General features: G+C 38.4%; 1 protein-coding gene across 1 annotated transcript; it reads right to left on the reverse strand.

Annotated features, from left to right (window-relative positions):
- Positions 1-1,446: 1,446 nt before the first annotated feature.
- Positions 1,447-12,841, reverse strand: LOC148695310 (glutamate receptor 2.8-like). Its single transcript, XM_088698355.1, has 6 exons — positions 12,574-12,841; positions 9,133-9,661; positions 8,312-9,098; positions 7,831-8,143; positions 2,078-2,481; positions 1,447-1,989 (listed from the first exon to the last, which is right to left on the reverse strand). The coding sequence occupies exons 1-6, from the start codon at positions 12,839-12,841 to the stop codon at positions 1,447-1,449; spliced, it is 2,844 nt and encodes a 947-aa protein (XP_088554481.1).
- Between the last annotated feature and the right edge of the window lie 8,044 nt (positions 12,842-20,885).

The raw sequence follows: 20,885 nt of genomic DNA on the forward strand, positions 1-20,885 counted from the left end.
GCAGACCTAGGTGTTGACTTGAGCAATGCTCCCTCCGAATCCCAATTTTGCAAATCGGTGTACGTGGACTTTACAACGCCCTACACAGAATCTGGTGTAGTAATGGTTGTGCCAATCATAGACACCAGGAGCAAAACTGCATGGGGTTTTCTTGAAGCCCTTGACATGGGACTTGTGCCTTACAACAGCCTGTTTCTTCGTCTTCATTCGCTTTGTCATTTGGGTGCTTGAGCATCGAATTAATGAAGATTTTTGTGGCCCTCCCTCACATCAAGTTGGTACAAGCTTCTGGTTCTCTTTCTCAACCATGGTTTTTTCACATAGTAATTATTCATCACTACTCTTTAATAAATTATAACACTTGTCTATTATTTGGACTTGATTTTTTTCACATGATTTCCTTTTTTTTGCTTACACGTGTTTCCGAAACTTTCACCTCTCGTACATGACGTTTCACAGGAAGAGAAGATAATGAGCATTGAAAAAAAAAAGGTTCAGTCAAGAGAGCAGTTGCTAAGATAATTCAAATCCAAGAGTATCAAGCAACAGTCTTGGCCTTAACAGCTTTTGGGGCCCTTTTCTTATTGCTGGGACGGCTTCAGTTCTATCTCTCATCATATTTTTAGGTTCTTTTCTATATAAAAATAGGCGTGTCTTGAATGGTGATTCAAGAGTTTCTACTTGGAGAAGGATTAGGGTCACGCTCGAAACTTTTTATGGCAAAAATATGAGCTCTCGTACTTTCAAAAGCTCGACAATAAGATGGAACCGCTGGTGTTCAGGATGAAGCCAAAACCTCACCAGATAACTGGCCTGAAAGTCCATTCAGCTATTTGAACGACAGAGTTAAGGACTTCGTATTATTCGAGTGGCAACAAACACCATGGTCATGCGTCTCTGGATATATGGCTTTTTGGGTGGAATTTGTGGCTTCAGCCTATAGGGTTTTATCATTTTTATGATTTCTTCTCTACCAGAATGTGAGAGATTACCTTAGTTCTAGTTATTGATCTTGCCATAACTCTTCAAGAAATGCATAGAACTCCAGATACAACTCAAGAAAACAATTGATATTCAGTGGGATAAAAAAAATGGAATTCCTTTCTTTTTTGTATGTGTGTGTAAGTTAAGATCTTCATATGATTTGAAATCTTGTATGTAATTAAGTTGTAAGTCATACGCGTGTTTGTGTTTGTGTGTGTATGTGTCTGAGGTTGATGAGTTGTAAGAATATAAGATCCAAATACCTTATGATTACTGAAAGTCTTAGGGCTCTATTTTAGTAATATTAGAATTTTTTTTTTCCCTATTTAAAGTCTAAATTTAGAGACAAGAAAAAAAAGCTAAACAAGTTATGCTGAAAGTTTGAATTCAGAGATTTACAATTTTAATAGGCCAGAATCTCGTTTTATTTCCTTTCCTTTACGCTGAATCTTAATTATTTTCTTAAGTTGTATCAGGAGTTGTCTCCATAGATGCATGACTAGTAGAAGTAAATGGAGATTGTTGCCCTTCGTAGAATCTGAAATCCTTATCTGTGTGGTTGAAGTAGCTGAATGGACTTCCAGGCCAGTTGCTATTAGGTGAGGGCTTAACTTCATCTTGAACACCAGCACTTCCATCTCGTTCTCGACTGCTTTTAAAATTATGGGAGCTGAGATCTTTGTCATTGAAAATTTCAAACATGGCTCGAACCCTTCTCCATTTCGAAGCTCTTGAATATTCAGCATGATTTAAGACATGCCAATTATTGTAAAGAAATGTAACTGCAAATATGACGAGAGCAAGAATGGAAGCCACCCCGGCGATGAGGAATAGACCCCAAAAGCTTTCAAGCCCAAGACTGTTGTTTGAGACCGTTGGATTATCTTCACAATGGCTTCCTTGACTGAACCATTTGTTTTCAATTTTCATAATCTTCTCTCCTTCGGTCACATTTAGGACCGCCTGTGAAACATCACATAACAGAGGAGAACGCTTTGGAAACACCTGCAAATTAAGTCATATCAAAGAAGTCATTTTCTTGCCTCCATGTGCGTGCTGTTTGTATATGTATAAAAGGAGAGAAAGATCTTACAAAGCCAAAGCCATCAGTCTTGAAGATTGGACCAATCATCGTATATTTGGAACAATACTTTGCAACAAAAAGCTTCATGTTGGGGGTTTCATCAATAACAGCAGCAATGCCACCCTTTCCACTCCCTTTGGAAAGTGCTTCATCAGATTCTTCCATGGAATTAACAGCCTTAAGCTTTGACTCTTCAAAACCGATTTCTTTCAGGAGTTCGTAAACAAAAGAACCATTCATGTAACCAACATGAACACCACTTTTTAAAAGATCCTTTACCTGGGTGATTGGTTGGAGCTGTTGGACTGTTAATAGTAATGCTAAGTTAGCTGTGTAACTTTGTGTGAGTACTAGCACAACAAATACCCATATAATCATCAAGAATCTGGTCAAGTTGCTGACAACTTTCTCCCCTGAAAAAAGTATAACAAATGTAAGTGTTAACCTAGGCATAGGTTGAGGGAAGAAATTTTAACAGTCAAAATATTTGGAATTCATAAACTGAAACTAGGAAGTGGTGATGGAGTATTTGTTGGTATTCTAAAGTTTACTAACTCAATACCAAAATATGTGGGTGATAAGTTTACAAACTCTATCACACCTCTCACTTTCACTCTCAATAAAATTGGACAAAGAAATAGAGAAAGGAGGGAAGCAACAAGCTTTGAAAACAAACACTTGGACTTTGATATATGAAAAGAGAGTTTACAAAAATCAATAGCTTACAAGCTGAAAATGAGAATGGGAAATGGGATTCGGATGATATACACTAAGGCTTAGCAAGATGGCCTATTTATACAAAACTGAAAAAATAAACAATCCAACAATACATATAATGAATGATGGTGTTCCACATCTTTACACCCTTTCAAACACATGCAGCAACTTTGACAGTTGGCATACACATGCATTGCATCATGGCAGGTTGTAATAACCACCTTTCGGCTTGCACACAGCAGCTCACATCTCTGCTGTCTTTCAATCTCCTTTCGGCTAACACATGGAGGAAGCAATGATCTTTGTAGTTGCTGAAAAACACCCTGGAAAGAAACTGACAGCTTGTTTTAACCATTAACAACCTGTTTTTATTTGATTTTCCAACACACCTCCTCAAATTAAAACGCCTTTATCCCTAGCATTTCACGTAGCAACTTGAATGGCTCAACTGGCAGTGGCTTAGTGAAGATGTCTGCCACTTGTTCCTTCGTGTGACAATAGACAAGCTCAATTGTCTTTTGCTTCACATGATCCCTCAAAAAATGGAACCTGGTATCGATGTGCTTACTCCTTCCATGTTGGACTGGATTCCTAGCAAGCTTGATAGTTGAGATGTTATCCACATGAATCACAGTCGATTACACTTGTGGATGACACACTGACTTCAACAGATTTCTTAACCAAATTGCCTCACACACGGTTGAGGCTACAGCAACGTACTCGGCTTCACACGATGACAAAGCAACAATTGATTGCTTCTTTGAAGTCCATAAGAAAGCTGTTGATCCTAGAAAAAACACATAACCAGTTGTGCTTTTCCTTTCATCTTGGTCACCTCCCCAATCACTATCTGAATAACCAAATAATTTTGCATCTTCACCAAAATTATAAAATAGACCATAGTTTAGAGTACCTCTTATGTACCTCAAAATTCTCTTGGCGGCCAGCCAATGAGACTCCCTTGGTGTTTCCATGTATCGACTCACGAGTCCAACACCATAAACTATATCAGGTCTTGTGATTGTAAGGTACCTTAGGCTTCCAACCAAGCTTTTGTACACGGTTGAGTTTACAAACTCACCTTCTCCTTCCTTGGACAGCTTCAATCCAGTTGCAACTGGAGTGTTGACAATATTGCACTTGTCCATATTGAATTTCTCCAATATATCTCTCATGTACTTTTGTTGAGAGATGTAGATACCGTCACTTTCTTGCTTCACCTCTATGCCAAGAAAGTATGACATTAATCCATTGTCAGTCATCTCGAATTCACTGAACATGGATTGCTTGAACTCACAGAACATTGCTTCATTATTTCCTGTAAACAACAAGTCATCTACATAGAGACAAATAATTAAGAACTCCCATTTTTCACCATTCTTCATGTAAACTGAATGCTCGTATGGACATTTCTGAAATCCATTTTGGTGAAGGTAGTTATCAATCCTTGAGTTCCAAGCTCGTGGTGCTTGCTTGAGGCCATACAAAGCCTTCTTCAAACGATACACCTTTTCTTCTTCTCCTTGTACTTGGAAGCCTTCCGGTTGTTCCACGTACACTTCTTCCTCAAGAACTCCATTAAGGAAGGCTGACTTGACATCTAATTGATAAATTTTCCATTTATGATGAGCGGCAAGAGAGATTAGCAATCTTACCGTGTCAAGTCTTGCAACTGGAGCATAGACTTCATCATAGTCCACTCCATACTTTTGTTTGTAGCCCTTTGCTACAAGCCTTGATTTGTACCGATCTACACTCCCATCTGCAGTGCGTTTGATCTTGTACACCCACTTAACACCAATAGCCTTCTGATTTGGTGGAAGCTTTGTCAACTTCCAAGTGTCATTTTTCTCGATAGCATGGATTTCTTCCTCCATGGCTATTCTCCAACGATCTTCTTCCACAGCTTCATTGAATGAGAGAGGCTTGTGGTCTGCATACAAGAAGAAAAGGTTGGTTTCTTCTTCTTCTTCTTGTCCATATATCTCGGTGAGACTTCTTAGCCTTACTGGAGTTGAGGAGCTGCTTTCTTCACTAGATGTCGGACCACTCCTTGCAGTTCTGTGCAATGGAGTTGTTGTGGTTGTTTAAGCAGGTTGTTGCTCAACAGGTGGTACAACTTCTGGTTCTTCAAAATCAGTGGAAACGATCTTCTCTTTACTGACTTCTTTGTTGTTCCACTTCCATGCCTCTTCCTCACTGAAGATGACATCTCTACTAACCACTAATTTGCCAGTTAGTGGGTTGTAGAGCTTGTATGCCTTGGACTCTTCACTATAGCCCACAAACACACACTTCTCACCTCTGTCATCAAGTTTCCTCCTCTTGGCTTCTGGAACTTGAGCATATGCAACACACCCAAAAATTCTTAGGTGTGTAACATTCGGCTTGTATCCACTCCAAGCCTCTTGTGGTGTCATCCTCTTGAAACTCTTTGTTGGACATCGATTCAACAAATAAATCGAACAAGCTACAGCTTCTGCCCATAACTCTTTTGGCAAATTCTTTTCCTTAAGCATGGACCTTGTCATGTCAAGGATGGTTCGATTCTTTCTTTCGGCTATCCCATTTTGCTGTGGTGTATAGGCAGCAGTCAGTTGATACCTAATTCCTTGCTCTTTGCAGTAGGCTTGGAAAGCATTGGAGGTGTACTCTCCACCTCTATCTGATCTCACAGCCACAAGCTTGTGGTTACTTTCAGCCTCTGTGAGTGCCTTGAACTCCTTGAAAATTTTTAGGGCAGCTGACTTCTCCTTGAGAAAATAGACCCAAGTCTTTCTACTGAAATCATCAATGAAGGTAATAAAATACCTATTACCTCCATAAGACATAGGATCCAATGGACCACATATATCTGTGTGCACCAACTGCAGTGGTGCCCTTGCTCTCCATGTATCACCAACAGGGAATGATAGTCGTGCTTGCTTGCCAAGCACACAACCTTCACATACTTGGCGTGTGGCTTCAATCTGGGGTAGACCACGAACCATTCCTTCATTTGACAGCAACTTTAGGCCATTGAAATGAAGATGGCCATACTGAAGATGCCATTTCCATGACCCATCTTCCATTACACCGATGTTGCAGCTTCCAATCTTTGTGTTCAAATTCAACAGAAACATCCGGTTCTTTGACATTCGAACACGTGCAATAAGCTTTCTCCTTGCATTCCTGAGAGTGAGAAGCATGTTCTCCATATGTATAATGTACCCTTTCTGGAGCAGTTGACCAATGCTCAGAATGTTGCTCTTCATACCTGGTATGTAGTAGGTATCGGAGATGTATTCTTCTCTACCATCCTTCTGGATGATCTTGATCTTCCCTTTGCCTTCAACTGGCAACTTTGAGGAGTCATCAAGACTTACAGATCCATAAGGCCCATCTTTGAGTTCGGCAAAAAACTCTTTCTTTCCACACATGTGGTTGCTTGCACCAGAGTCTAAATACCAGACATCTTGTTGGCTACTGATATCATGGTGTGCTAGTAAGACTGTAAGTTCTTCACCAGCATTTCCACTTGATTCTGCCATGTTGACATGCTCACCATTTTTATATGAACATTCATTTGCATAATGTCCATACTGCTTGCAACTGTGACACTGGATATGCGCCTTTCCTCGAGTAGATCTCCACTCCTGAGACTGACCTAGATTTTGTGCATAGCCTCGACCTCTTCCTCGGGCTCGTCCTCGGCTACGGTTGGATGAACTCCCACGACATGAGTTCCACTGCCCACGACCTTTATTTGGTTTGTCAATATTCAACTTTGACTCCAAAGCTTGCTCTAGCGTTGTGGGGCTTGCATTCTTCTGAATGCGTTGCTCGTGAATTATGAGGGATCCTAGTAGCTCCTCTGCGCTCATCGCCTCCAAATCCTTGGATTCCTCAATGGCAGTCACCACATGCTCAAACTTAGATGTGAGTGACCGGAGTATCTTCTCCACAACTCGTACTTCATCGAGTCTCTCGCCATTTCTCCTCATCTGATTTACTATCACAATGAGCCTTGAGTGATAGTCGGAGATGCTCTCTCCTTCATTCATGTGAGCAGTTTCAAAATCTGCTCGAAGTGACTGTAATCTCACTTTCTTGACCCGATCTACTCCTTTGTAGATTGTACTGAGTGTGTCCCATACTTGCTTGCTCGTTGTTGCTTCTGCAACCTTCTCGAACGTTGAATCTTCTAATCCTTGATAAAGAAGATACAACGCCTTCTGGTCCTTCTTTCGTAAATCCTTGAGAGTGTTCCTTTGATCTGCAGTATATGTGGCTTCTTGCTTGGTAGTGGGTACAACATACCCATTACTGACAACTTCCCATAGCTCTTGTGATCCAAACAATGCTTTGAATTGGATGCACCATCTTTCATAATTTTCTTTCTTCAATGTGGGAACTTGGAGCTGCACTAAGTTGGATGCCATAACTGCTGCACCTGCCAGAATGGTATTCTGGCTCTGATACCAATTGTTGGTATTGAAAAATTTACTAACTCAATACCAAAATATGTGGGTGATAAGTTTACAAACTCTATCACACCTCTCACTTTCACTCTCAATAAAATTGGACAAAGAAATAGAGAAAGGAGGGAAGCAACAAGCTTTGAAAAAAAACGCTTGGACTTTGATATATGAAAAGAGAGTTTACAAAAATCAATAGCTTACAAGCTGAAAATGAGAATGGGAAATGGGATTCGGATGATATACACTAAGGCTTAGCAAGATGGCCTATTTATACAAAACTGAAAAAATAAACAATCCAACAATACATATAATGAATGATGGTGTTCCACATCTTTACACCCTTTCAAACACATGCAGCAACTTTGACAGTTGGCATACACATGCATTGCATCATGGCAGGTTGTAATAACCACCTTTCGGCTTGCACACAGCAGCTCACATCTCTGCTGTCTTTCAATCTCCTTTCGGCTAACACATGGAGGAAGCAATGATCTTTGTAGTTGCTGAAAAACACCCTGGAAAGAAACTGACAGCTTGTTTTAACCATTAACAACCTGTTTTTATTTGATTTTCCAACAGTATTACTATGTGAAAAAACCATGGTGGAGAAGGAGAACCAGAAGCTTGTGCCAATTTGATGCGAGGGAGGGCCACGGAAATCTTCATTAATTCGATGTTCAAGCACCCAAATGACAAAACCAATGAAGATGAAGAAACAAAGAGTTGTAAGCCATAGGTCCCATGTCAAAGGCTTCAAGAAAACCCATGCGTTTTTGCTCCTCGTATCTCTGATTAGCACAACCATCACTACACCAGATTCTGTGTATGGCATTGTGAAGTCCGCAAACAAGGATCTATTCGCTCGAATTGTTATATCTCCCACCACAACATCAAATTTCTGTCCAGCAAACGATAAATGATCAAATCAGATAACAAATATGAGAGCAATGCCAATCAGTTATACTTGAGTTAAAGACAGAATTTTAAATCAAGGAACAGTATATAATGGATGAAATCTTGACTGCAATCAGTTATACCAGCATTTATAATGCCGATTAAATTTTACCTCGAGATTTACTTCATAGACCAAATCGTTGTAACTGCCAGCGCTGGTCCCATCAGGGTTTTCATAGGGAATGAATTCATAAGGAAGATCATATGGCAGTACACCCAGTACAGCCTTAAAGACATCAACACTGAACCCGATGACTTCCGTTGTGTTAGTGCCAGGATTCTTACTTACGTTAACAAATTCTGTATAACCAACCTTCACAGGAACACCAATTCTCAACTTCTTGCCTTTTATTGGGATCTCCCATCCCCTTGGAACAGATCGAGAAACTCCTGGCCATATAATCGGTCCAAAATTGCACTTCTTCGAAATTGAAAGTGTACTTGTGTTTGTTGAATTCAATGTTTTCACCATTCCACTTTCCGGTGTCCAAAATGCAATTGTTCTTACCCTATCAACATTTACGTTGACTATTTTAAAAGTTGATGATTGAAGTCGCCCATCGACAAGACTAAAGTCTCCAGCTATGCCCTTGAATCTAGTAGTTGATAATGCTCGGGCAAGTTTAAGACCATGTTGAGAGACCTTGAAAGCTTCAAGATCTGTTGAGTTGAAGGAATCATTCATCTTTCGGAAACCAAAACTTGTATTCATCCCAACCTCTTCAATAGCCAAGGCTAGTGCAAATGCTGCATCATAAGCCCGAAGTGCAAAAGCATCACAATCAACACCAATCACATTCATGGTCGGATTGTTTTGCTGGAATTGCCTTCTCCACCGTATTTTGAATTTGTTAAGCTCCACTGTTTTTGGAACATCTGTTTCCACTGTTTTTGTTAAGCTCCATTGCATTTTGGAGGATAGGACTGATTGACCATAAACGATTTCCTACGCCATTCGTTATGATCCAAACATAGCCTTCACTCATCATTCCAATCTCTTTTGCCTTGGAAAATAGTCTAGAGGAGAGATTAGGCATCATGTGCACAATGAAGACTCTCGTTTGCTTAGTCATTAACATGTGAAGCTCGTTACCAATTTGATCATCATTGGCTGATGGGGGAATCGCAGTACGATAGGGAACCTGAGCATCCACCTCTTGTAGTGCATCAAGTAAAGAGGGTATAATTCCCTCCCCATACATATCGTCCACATAAATTGGCACAACTTGTCTCCATCGATAATATTTGACAAGGTCTCTTATGGCTTTCACTTGGTGAAAGTCGCTTTGTGTAATTCGGAAGAAGTAAGGGCTTTGGAGAGAAGTAAGAGAGAGGCTTGTTGCAGAAAATGATAAAATTGGGACATGAGCTTGGTTTGCAAGATTAACAACGAAGCTTGCCTGCATTGATGTTTCTGGCCCTAGGATTGCTTGCACTTCTACATTTTTAATCAGATCCAGAGCTGTGTTCCATTGGAAAAAAAAAAGTTCAAAATTGTGATTGATTAATTTGATAAGATTAAAAGACCTTAGTTTTAATTGATTTTTTTTTTGCATATGCTATCTTTATAGAGCTATTTTTACTATGAATGCTTATGATCACAACGATGAAGTTCTATGAATCGCCAATGAATAATTTTGAGTAGGATTATTTTTCATAAGTTGTTACTACTATTCAAACATTTAGTTTTCTTGTCATTTGAATCTCTAGGTTCTAGTGCAAGCTTTCTTAAATTTTACATAACAACAGGTAATCCAAAAAAATCAACCGCACACTCATGTACGAGCTTCAAGATTTTGATTAATACATGGTCTTTTTTTTTTTTTTTTTTTTTTGGAACAAAACTCAAGATTTGACTTAAAACAGATTTTTAGACTAAAGGGAAATTATTTCTGTTTATAAATTAAAGAGAAATGATTTCTACATGCCTTTCTTCTTTGCACACCATTGTTTGTTTATGGCCTTTAAATTAAATAAATGAGAGAAAAACTAAGGAATACAATAAATATGAGTGCGGAAAAGGAGAAAAGCTATCATGCAAAAATCATTTTGCTTGAATGAATTGTATGACCCGATATGTGTATATATATAAAGCTAAGACAATCTCTAACCCTTAGGGATAAAACTTGAAAATTTAAGCCAAAAAATTTTAAGTCATAACCCAAAAACTGTTTTTCTCCCCCAATGGTTATTGTCACATCCCGGCCCGGGGCGGATCACTTCCCGGGCCCGCTCCACCACCGTAGCACGATATTGTCCGCTTTGGGCTTACCATTCCCTCACGGTTTTGTTTTTGGGAACTCACGAGCAACTTCCCAGTGGGTCACCCATCATGGGATTGCTCTAGCCCCCTTCTCGCTTAACTTCGGAGTTCCTACGGAACCCGAAGCCAGTGAGCTCCCAAAAGGCCTCGTGCTAGGTAAGGATGGGAATATACATTTAAGGATCACTCCCTGGGCGATGTGGGATGTCACAATCCACCCCCCTTTAGGGGCCCGACGTCCTCGTCGGCACACACGCGGCCAGGGTTAGGCTCTGATACCAATTGTCACATCCTGGCCCGGGGCGGATCACTTCCCGGGCCCGCTCCACCACCGTAGCACGATATTGTCCGCTTTGGGCTTACCATTCCCTCACGGTTTTGTTTTTGGGAACTCACAGGAGAACTTCCCGATGGGTCACCCATCCTGGGAATGCTCTCGCGCGCTACTCGCTTAACTTTGGAGTTCCTACGGAACCCGAAGCCAGTGAGCTCCCAAAAGGCCTCGTGCTAGGTAAGGATGGGAATATACATTTAAGGATCACTCCCTGGACGATGTGGGATGTCACAGTTATGGCTTAAAATTTTAGACCAAGATTATTAAATAATGGTTTTTTTTTTTTTTGCCAACTTTTTTGAAAATAAAATTTATGTAGATTATCCTAATTTATTTTTATGAACATTTTTATCTCAAAATATTTAAATTCCGATAAGTAATTAAAAATCATACAAATACATATGTATTTATAAATTTTTAAATGAAATTTGATTTAAATATTTTTTTTTAAAATTTTTTTAGATGTTAGATTTAATTTTGGACCGTCAATTTTTTTAGATTTAATTTTGGACCGTCAATTTTTTTATTTTTAACTGTTATATTTGATCTAATTTGATCACAGTTGTTGATTATAAGTAAAAACCCCAAAAAATGTTTGAAATATGATAGTTTGGTGGGTCTAGAATAATTTAAGCCAGACTTAATTTCTGGAGGAAATTTAGCCCAAAGATATATATTCTCCCAGGGCTTATTTTAGTTTTGGAGATGGGGAGGGAGTTTTAAAGCTTATATTTTAAGTTTTATCCCATGAGTTGGAGATGATCTAAAGCATTCCTTGCAACTAGTAATACTTGCTAACAAGTACAAACTCTCATGTCAGAGAGAGAACCTCGTCCTATACAGGTTTTTGACTAAAAGGAAACGATTTCTACATGTCTTTACTTCTTTGTACACCCCTATTTGTTTATGACTTTTTTTTTTTGAGAAAGATTTGTTTATGACTTTTAAATTAGATAAATAAGAGGAGAATCTAGGGACATAATAAATAAGAGTGTGTAGAAGAAGAAAAAGTATTGTGCACAAATCATTTTCCTTGACTGAGTTATATGACATGGTCATATATATATGGTTAGGATATGAGGACACACATTTTTTACACACATTTTGACACACTTTTTTATGGAGTATACTCCGTAATGTATTTCAACGATCTGAGTCGTCTATATTTTAGGTCTTCTCTAAAAGGTGATCACGTCTACCAAAAATCACCCAAATCCAAAACTATAAGACTGTTGCATTAAATTTAGAGGTTCTTTGTAAAACCATATTTGTTTATTTTCTTCACTACAAATGAATGTCTTAATAGTTTTGGATTTGTTTAATATGATTTATGAATGATGTTTTAAAATATAGACAGTTCAAATTGTTGAAATACATTATGAAGTGGGCCCTACAATGTGGGTGTCAAAATGTGCATCACAATCATGTGAGCCTAAGGACCAAAAAATCTAGGCCTTTGGTTTGTGTAAAAGAGAAATTGAAGTGTTTGGTTTGTGTGAGGTAGACCAGCAAAATGAGTTAATGGGAACTGCCGAATTCAATTTGAGTAGTCCGAATTGTCTGCTCCTTAGGCTCTGGACAGTGAGATCCGGAGTTGATCTCTGTCCAATCCTATATATATATGTATGTAAAGGTAAAGCATTCCGTAACTAGTAATACTTGCTAACTAGCTAGTTCAAAATCTCATGTTAGAGAGAGAGAGAGAGAGAGAGAGAGAGAGAGAGAGAGAGAGAGAGAGAGAGAGAGAGAGAGAGAGAGAGAGAGAGAGAGAGAGAACCTGCAGCAGCTGCACCAACAATATTTTCCTTGGAGTTCCTAGTTTTCAAGAAGAGCCTGGTCCTGTAGTGAGCATGAGATGCATAGAAGTCGTCCAGAGCCATTTTGATGCAACTCAAATAAACCTTCCCACTCGGCGTATCAAGGTCGACAACAACTCCCACATTCACCGGGATCCTTGTGTTTCCGGCTGCAGTCACGGCCACATCGAAAATCCATGACAAGAGAAAGCAGATAGAGAAAAAAAGTCTCCAGCTGATGGCACTCATGTTAACTCGAATGCGAGCTTTTCTAGTTGCAAGCAACTCTATCTTGAAGATGAAACATATACATACATACACACATACATACATACATACATATATATATATATATATATATATGCGGTAGGTAGATGTGAAATGAAAGCCCCTGCGGGAGAATTCAAAACTCCAAAGACAACTAAATGAATTAATTCGGAATTTCTTCGCTTAATGTAACTATTAAGGATTACGAAAAAAAAATCATACGATGAATTAACAATGTATAACAACCTAGCTATTGACCTGGTGTGCCATTAATGTATATTATATAGTTGACAACAGTGAATATTGTCCCTCCTACTCACTACTATTGTTTTTTTTTCTTCATGTAATTAAATGCAAAAATGGCAATTATATATTCTTTATTAAATAACAGATACAATGTTATCGATTTATAATACATCTCGGCCAATAAAGAATTAGCGGAAGAAAGTTGGGGTTTCACCCTAAAATTGATTGAAAATATGGAGAGTGACCCAATTTCTTATAAGCCCTTGCAAGATCCTTGTTCATATCAACGTGAGATTCATTCTCAACACTCTTCTTCACGTGTGGCGAATTTTCAAGTCTAACACGTGGGCAATGCAAATCGGGTGACGTGGATCACGTGTGACCATTGAGTTTCACACATATGAGACAACTTGCTTTGATACCATGAAGAAAGTTAGGGATCTACCATAACCCAATTGACAATATGGGGGATGGCCCAATTTCTTAAAAGTTCTTACAAGGTCCATTTTCCCATCAATGCGAAATTCATTATCAACATCGGGGCATCCCTTACATAGCCACGCTACACACACACACACACACACACACACACACACACATATATAGGAAGCTTTTAAGGGAAGGGATCCCCATTTTTCAATAAAAATGGGGACATCCTCTTAACCATTAAATTTGGCTTTAATGAAATTCTGTGGTTGAGATTCTGTGGCCTGTGATTTAATCTCAGCCACAAAATTTCATTAAAGTCAAATCTATTGGTCAAGAGGGTGTCCCCATTTTTTTTGAAAAATGGGGATCCTTTCCCTTAAATGGCCTGTACACACACACACACACACACACACACACACATATTGACTTTTGACCTGACACGCCTCGACCCCGATATTCCCTGAATACCAGGATAGGCATGTGCTGGCCGACACCCGAGGGTGACGAAAGCCATTTATTGAGTGTAAATACTGAAAACAAAGGATAAATAAGGCTTATAAATATAAAAGAATAATTAATATGCAAATAAGGACCGTGTTCAGAGCACACCACTAATCTAGAACACTAAAAGAAAATAATATAAAATTGAATGAAAACAAGGAGTGGGTCCTACACCAAGAGGACTCGAAGATGCTGATGCGGAAGTGCCTGGACGTCGGGATTGTATGCCTCAATTCTAAGTCCTGAAGGGGGCGCAAAACAAACATGAGTGGACCAAGTTGATATATATATATATATATATAATAAAACAGTTATCAACGTACTAACCCCCAGGTTTTATGAAAACACAGATATAATGATAAACATAGGTTTTCCGAAGCCTAGCATGTCGTGTAATATCTCAAATCATAATTCGCATAAATAATAAACACTAGTGAATGTCTGATAACTCTTCAGGCCCCATGCCGGCTTCTCGTCTCTGAGTCGACAGTCAGAGGAAAATACACTTCAGGCCCCATGCCGGCTCCCTGTCTCTGAGCAGACAGTCAGAGGAAAACACACTCCAGGCCCTATGCCAACACCAAACCGTCGCCCGGGACGGACCGAATCTATCCCTACGTCCCGTAGCGGAAAGGACTACTAGGTAAGTACAAAACCAGTGAATATACATATATTGAAAATCAACTTCATAGTATAAAGTCATGCATCATCTATACTATAAAGAGGTGTTCTAAACATGTTCTAAATATCATATCGTCATCCATCAGACATTCTATAAGAACATGGGTTATAGGAAAAATAGTAATAATTCAAACTAGCCTCAGTAAGCATGTTATCTCGTAAAACGTTTCATAAAACATAATCATCAAATCATGCTTTTCATGTATGCATTTATACTATCAAAACATGCATTTTTAGAAGAGGTCCACTCACAGTACTTCGCCGTCAAAAAGCCACGCCATCTAGCGAAGAAGGAAACGCCACAAATAATCGCCCCTAAGCACATAAAGGGTACATTTAGTCAAACTCTACTCAAACGATTGAATTTGAGAAAACAGACATCGGAAACGGGTTCAGGACGTCGAAATTAGCCTAGGAGGGGTCCCGCACGAAAACCCAAAAAGTCAACGGTCAAAGTCAACGCTGACCGTTGACCGAGTCTGGGTCAGCAGGTCAAACGGGTCTGGGCTTGGATCCGGATTGGGTTAAAGGGTTTGGACTTGGATTTGGGCCTAAAGGGTTTTAGGGTTAACGGGCCGGAGGCCCTAAAAGAAACGGCCCAAGGCCTTTAAAACAAAAAATAAAAATAAAAAATAAAAATGTTGGGTTGGGCTGCCCAGGGTTTTGGGCTTGGCAGGAAAGGCCCAAAGGCCTTGGGTGTTCGCCGGATTCCAAGGAAGGAGAAGGCCGGATTTCGGTCGGAGAATTCCCAAGCTCCGTTGGAGCTCAAAACTCAACCAAAACATGTCATTCAATATACCAAATTGAAGCCCCGAAGGTAAGGAATCGAAATATACCCTTGGTTCCCGTCATCGTGCTCGGAGTTGGCCGGAAAACAGCCTGGAAGCCACGGGTGTCCGCCGGAAAACTAGGTAAGATTCAAATGAGTATAACTTCTTCAATACTCAATGAAATTGGGTGAAACAAAAAGGAAAGTTGTAGTACTCAGCGAGACGAAGAGATTGATACCTAGTACGCCGGCCAACTCGCCGTGGTTTGGCCGGAAATTGCCTCGAAAGGGGCGGTGCTCGCTGGAAAACTGGGAAATGTCTCCGGGGTGGTTTCTTCGTGATTTGACGTCCAAAACACAACCACGGGGTTAGAAAAGAGCTATAGGTGTGGGCATGGGTGTGTGTGTGTGTGTTCTGCTCGGAGGGAGGGAGAGGAAGATAAAGAGAAAGAAAGAGAGAAGAGAGACTTTTAGAAGAAACAAAAGAAAGGGAACGGGAAAGGGAACCGGGAAACAAAACAGGGGGAGGGCCCCTTGGGCTCACCAATTAAGGCTCAAAAACAATTTAAAAAAAGAAAGTATCCCCCAAATTTAGTGAAAATACAAAAATACTCATTTTCTTCCGTAAATCCCGGGACGGGTTGTTATATGACCTCTAATAGATACAACGAGACTCACATGTTTATCAATTCTAGAACAAATTGACTGCACATACATGATTGGTTAGAAGGATTATGTTAGGGAGACCAATTTTTTTTAACTAAATGTGCAAACAGAGGCAGCATTGAAGGGGAGCGAAAGGTGCAATCGCACAAGGCTTCAAAATTTGAAGGGCCCCCAAAATTTTTTGATATCTTATATTTATATGTAATAATGTTATTTATTAAAAATATACTTTTATTAGCACTTTAAAATCTTATAGTGTACTTTTTGTAAGTGTAATTTTTTTCTTTCTAAATGTAAAAATTTGAAGTACACAATGAGATAGTAGGAGTGCCAATAACACCACCTTAAAAAACATTTTTCTTTTCAATTTTATTATATAATAATACTATATATTCAAGTGAAACTTTAAAGTTAGAGTTTTTTAAGCTTTTTTTTCTTCTTTATTTGGTTGCTTAAGATTGAACTATTTTTGATTATTTAGTGAATGTTATGTCTGTAACTCTTTTTACTTATTTAATGACATTTGTAAACTTACAATCAGAATCAGTGAGTCCTAAATGTTGTTTTGATTTAAGTTATTATTTTCTAGTACCAAGATATTGTCCGACTTTTTGTAAAATAAAAACTATCTTAAAAATGAGCCATTTTGTAAATTTCGCACAGAGCTCCCAAAATCTGAGAGACGATCCTGTGTGCAAACCAAATGATGTGGTTATTGATGATTGGATTATTACTTAAGCATTGATTAACATGCTTATCTTTTATTGGTGACATATCATTTGGTTTGCAAATTTGATTTAAAATTTTGGTCTCCCTAACATTACACTTGGTTAGAATGATACAAATACTAGAAGTACTCTAAAGTCTTCCGTACATTGCAACTATCCTGCTATAGATTTGATTAATTAAATAAGCTCACAAATCAAAATGTTGAACTCTCACAAGAATTATTGATAAATTACTAGAAGAATATGAAACACCTGAAAACAATCAAAAGACTTTAAACCTTCGTAAAGCTGGAGTCAGATTCAGAAATTTGGATTCTACAATGAAGTGAGCCCGCCACCGCAAATGGCACATGAGAAATTTGGAGAGCTGAAATTGATCTCTCAAACCACCATGGATTGGATTGAATATTGTGGATGCAATTTTCCACCTTTTCTTGATTGATGAATCTGTATTTGCAAAATAATAACACCTAAGATTAAAGCCAAAAGCCTCACACGCCCACGATGAATGAGGACTTTGACCAAAGAATCTCCGATGCCAAAGTTAGAATTCTGTAAAGAATGTGTTTGAGTGTTTGTGGGAAGCAAAAAGCCTTTTTAGGGGTAGCTAAAACTTCTTGAATTTTGGAGATAAATGAAGTATTTTATAGGAGAAAATGAGGAGATGGGCTGACCCTATAGGGTTTAGGGGTGGCCGGCCCTAAGTGGTATTTTGGGTAGAATATTCTAATATATTTGTGTAAATAAATATATTAGAATAATTAGGTAAATATCCTAAATAAATGGAATTAGGATAACTTACTTAAAAGAGGTATTCTCTGATTAGAAATGTATTTATGATAAAAATAAAAGATTATTCTATCATAAATACCTTTGACATTTCCTACAGGCAGAGGTGCCTTGAGGAGGTGTTGATATCTGTCTGCTCTACCTCAGCTGCGCGAGGTGAATGTGGCTGCTCCTTGTTCATTTAATAGGGACAGTCTTGTGTTTCTTGAGAAATAATTCACGTGTCAGTTCCATACTTTTTTGAATTATTTTTGGCTCTACAAATATATAGGTTCGTTGTTTTAGAGGAAAATGACGCCCTATTAAACCCACCATGGCTGGACTGCCTTTTTTTCTTCTTTAAAGTTCCAAATTATTTTGAAGGAAAATATTAGTATTTCCTCCCTCCACCATATTTTTCAATTAAACAGTTGTGACATTTTAGTTTTTCTATATAGAAAATTCACACACGTGTGACATCTATGACGGTACATCCTTGAACTTTGAATCAAGTGGCGGATTAATTAGATTTAAGAAAAAAGTAAGTTTATACCTCATTTGAAATCTATGAAAGTTTCAAACGAATACTCCATTCCTTGTACATGACTGTCTTTTTGGCATCATTTGCAAAGCATCTTCCATACTACCGACCATACACACATGACAAGATAATGGTGGGTGTGTTCTAGGTGTCCTTTCTATAAACATATAATTAAGTTGTTTGATTAGTTGATTAATCTTTCAAATTCCATTTACATAACCATTATTTGATTAATCACCACAAAGGACAATATGTATGCCGAATTCAATTGAAAATCGTAGAATGACCCGAGAGTTCTCTTCTTTTGTTTTCTTTTTATTTTTCTGTTCAATTGAAACTGATAGGATTTTTATCACCTGCAAAAGTAGGGATAAAAACACTTAAAAATAGTTGCAAGAGTACTAGATTATCATAGTATAGTAGCTCAAGTAAGGTTGTTTCCATATAGATTGACTGAATAATTTGTATTAACACTAATTCTTAATTAACTATTTAAAACAAAGTTTCGAAAATGTTGATTTTATGACCTAGAATATTAAAAACGAATTTTAAATTAAAACAATTAAAGAAACCAATTTGAAAGAGAACAATCTTAGAAAATAATGATAAAATGACACTAGGGTTCCGTCGTCCCCTTAACAATCTATTTGGGCTCAAAATGATATTGTTGGGCCGAGTGTAGGTTTATGCTTGGCCCAAAGCCGTTTCAAAAATACTATGGGCTGTCTGGTAATCTCAGGCCATTCAGCAAGGATGGTCGAGTCCTATCACAAGAAGGAGTAGTTTGGATAAGCAAAGGGGATGAGGAAGTCCTAGGGCAATTAGGATTCTTGATCAACAATGAATAAAACCTCAAAAAGGGGTGCGTACAAAGTCCTAATGGGGGTAGGATTGGTCGAAGCAGAGTTGGAACAGAACAAGAAGTTTCAATCCAGATATGATTTTGACTCGATCTTAAGAAGAATTCGGTACTATAAATACAAAACATTATGCAACAATTGGAGGACCGCCAATTCAACACACAATTGCCCTGCGCAAAACCTCTCAACATCTTGAGATTTTTCATTTTCTTTTCTTCGCCGACACATCTTCAGTTTAGATAAACAGCAATGTGAAGGCAACCGGCAAACACCTTCAGTTTGGATAAACAACACTACATCGAGGCCGACTGGTTACCTATCCAAGTCTCGGTCAAGAAGGGTTTCCGAATCCTTATTGGCAGAGGTCATCTTATTAGCCTTTTCGGCGAAGTAAGGTGTTACGAGTTACGACATTCGGCGCATTGAACGCTGAGTGATTTTATGATTGGATACTCACAAGTGAGTTTCATAGTTCGGCATTCTGACGGTCGAACCACATTCACCATCAAGACATACATCACCTTTGAATATTTATGTCCGTACAGTCTGGTGTCAATTCGACATACTTATACTCTCACGAATATAATCACTGTGACCGAATTCGGCACCAACGATTTGTGAACTTCGCAGAACTAGCAGCCTTGTCTTCAGGCTCGAGAATCCGAAGGCCGAGATTTGTTCCTTCCTCGGCCGCAGTCGCAATATAAAGAAGTCAGCAACGCGCTCAACACTACATCAACAAATTTTACTCCTTGGCCGACGAGTTGGCACACCCTGCATTCAACCGAATGACGTAGTTATCTTATTAGTTACTCGGCCTGCGCGCCACGTAGGCTTTGTAATTTCTAGGGTCAACAAAATCTTATGTGGTTTTACCAATTACTTATAAATTACACATGCAACTTTGAAGGTTAGGTTTTCCTTATGCATATTCTACTTGTGGCATTCAAGCTAGAACATATATCAAACATGCAATCCGTTTGTGGCATTCAGATCAAATATAAACATGCATGACTCATTACGCTTTGTGAAAACCCTTTGAAAAACCATGCAACCCCTGTCATTCGCCCTAGATGAACTTACAACTATCAATCATAAGAAGCAATACTCAATCCTCCGGTGGCATTCCAACCTAATTGCATCCGATTATTTATCTAAACATCCTAATGGTAGCTAAGCATTAACATATAGAGATAGTTTAAACACAATAATTAATAATTCAAAGCATGCATGCATAATATCATAAACAATTAAATAAAAATTACATATTCATGCTAAGGCTCAAGGCATCGCCTTAGCAAACAACAATTAGTTACGAACAACCATAAAACAAAAGGAATTTTATTGAAATAGAAAAATGATAAAAAAACACCTTGAAATACAAATCGTCAAAGCCTAGCTAAGTTCTCCAAATTGATGCGTTCCCTTTCTCTAATGGCTAAATAGCCTTATTTATACTACTACAAAATAAAATCCTACCTAGAAAATGTCTTTTAAAAACTAGGAAACATAATATAATAAGATAAGGGAATTGTTATTAGCACTCTAAAAATCTTATTCTACATTCCGAACTTTCTATATTAGGATTGAAAAATACACTTGTGAGGAGTGTAGAATGAGAATTTTGGAGTGCCAATAACACTTCCCTAAGATAATTAGGAAATAAAAGCTTTCCTATTTGAACTAAAATTCGGACATCTCAGCAAATCAGACTTTTGACTGACCAAATCAACTCCGATTTGGTCCTAAAAAGTCTCTTTTTAAAGCTTGAGATGTTCCTAACAAATCTCAGAAGGAATCTTCCTCAAAATGTGCCATCTTGATGTTCAAAATACCC

The sequence above is a fragment of the Pyrus communis genome, chromosome 8, assembly GCF_041283825.1.
Source record: "Pyrus communis isolate YQ-2024b chromosome 8, ASM4128382v1, whole genome shotgun sequence".
NCBI classification, from domain to species: Eukaryota; Viridiplantae; Streptophyta; class Magnoliopsida; order Rosales; family Rosaceae; genus Pyrus; species Pyrus communis.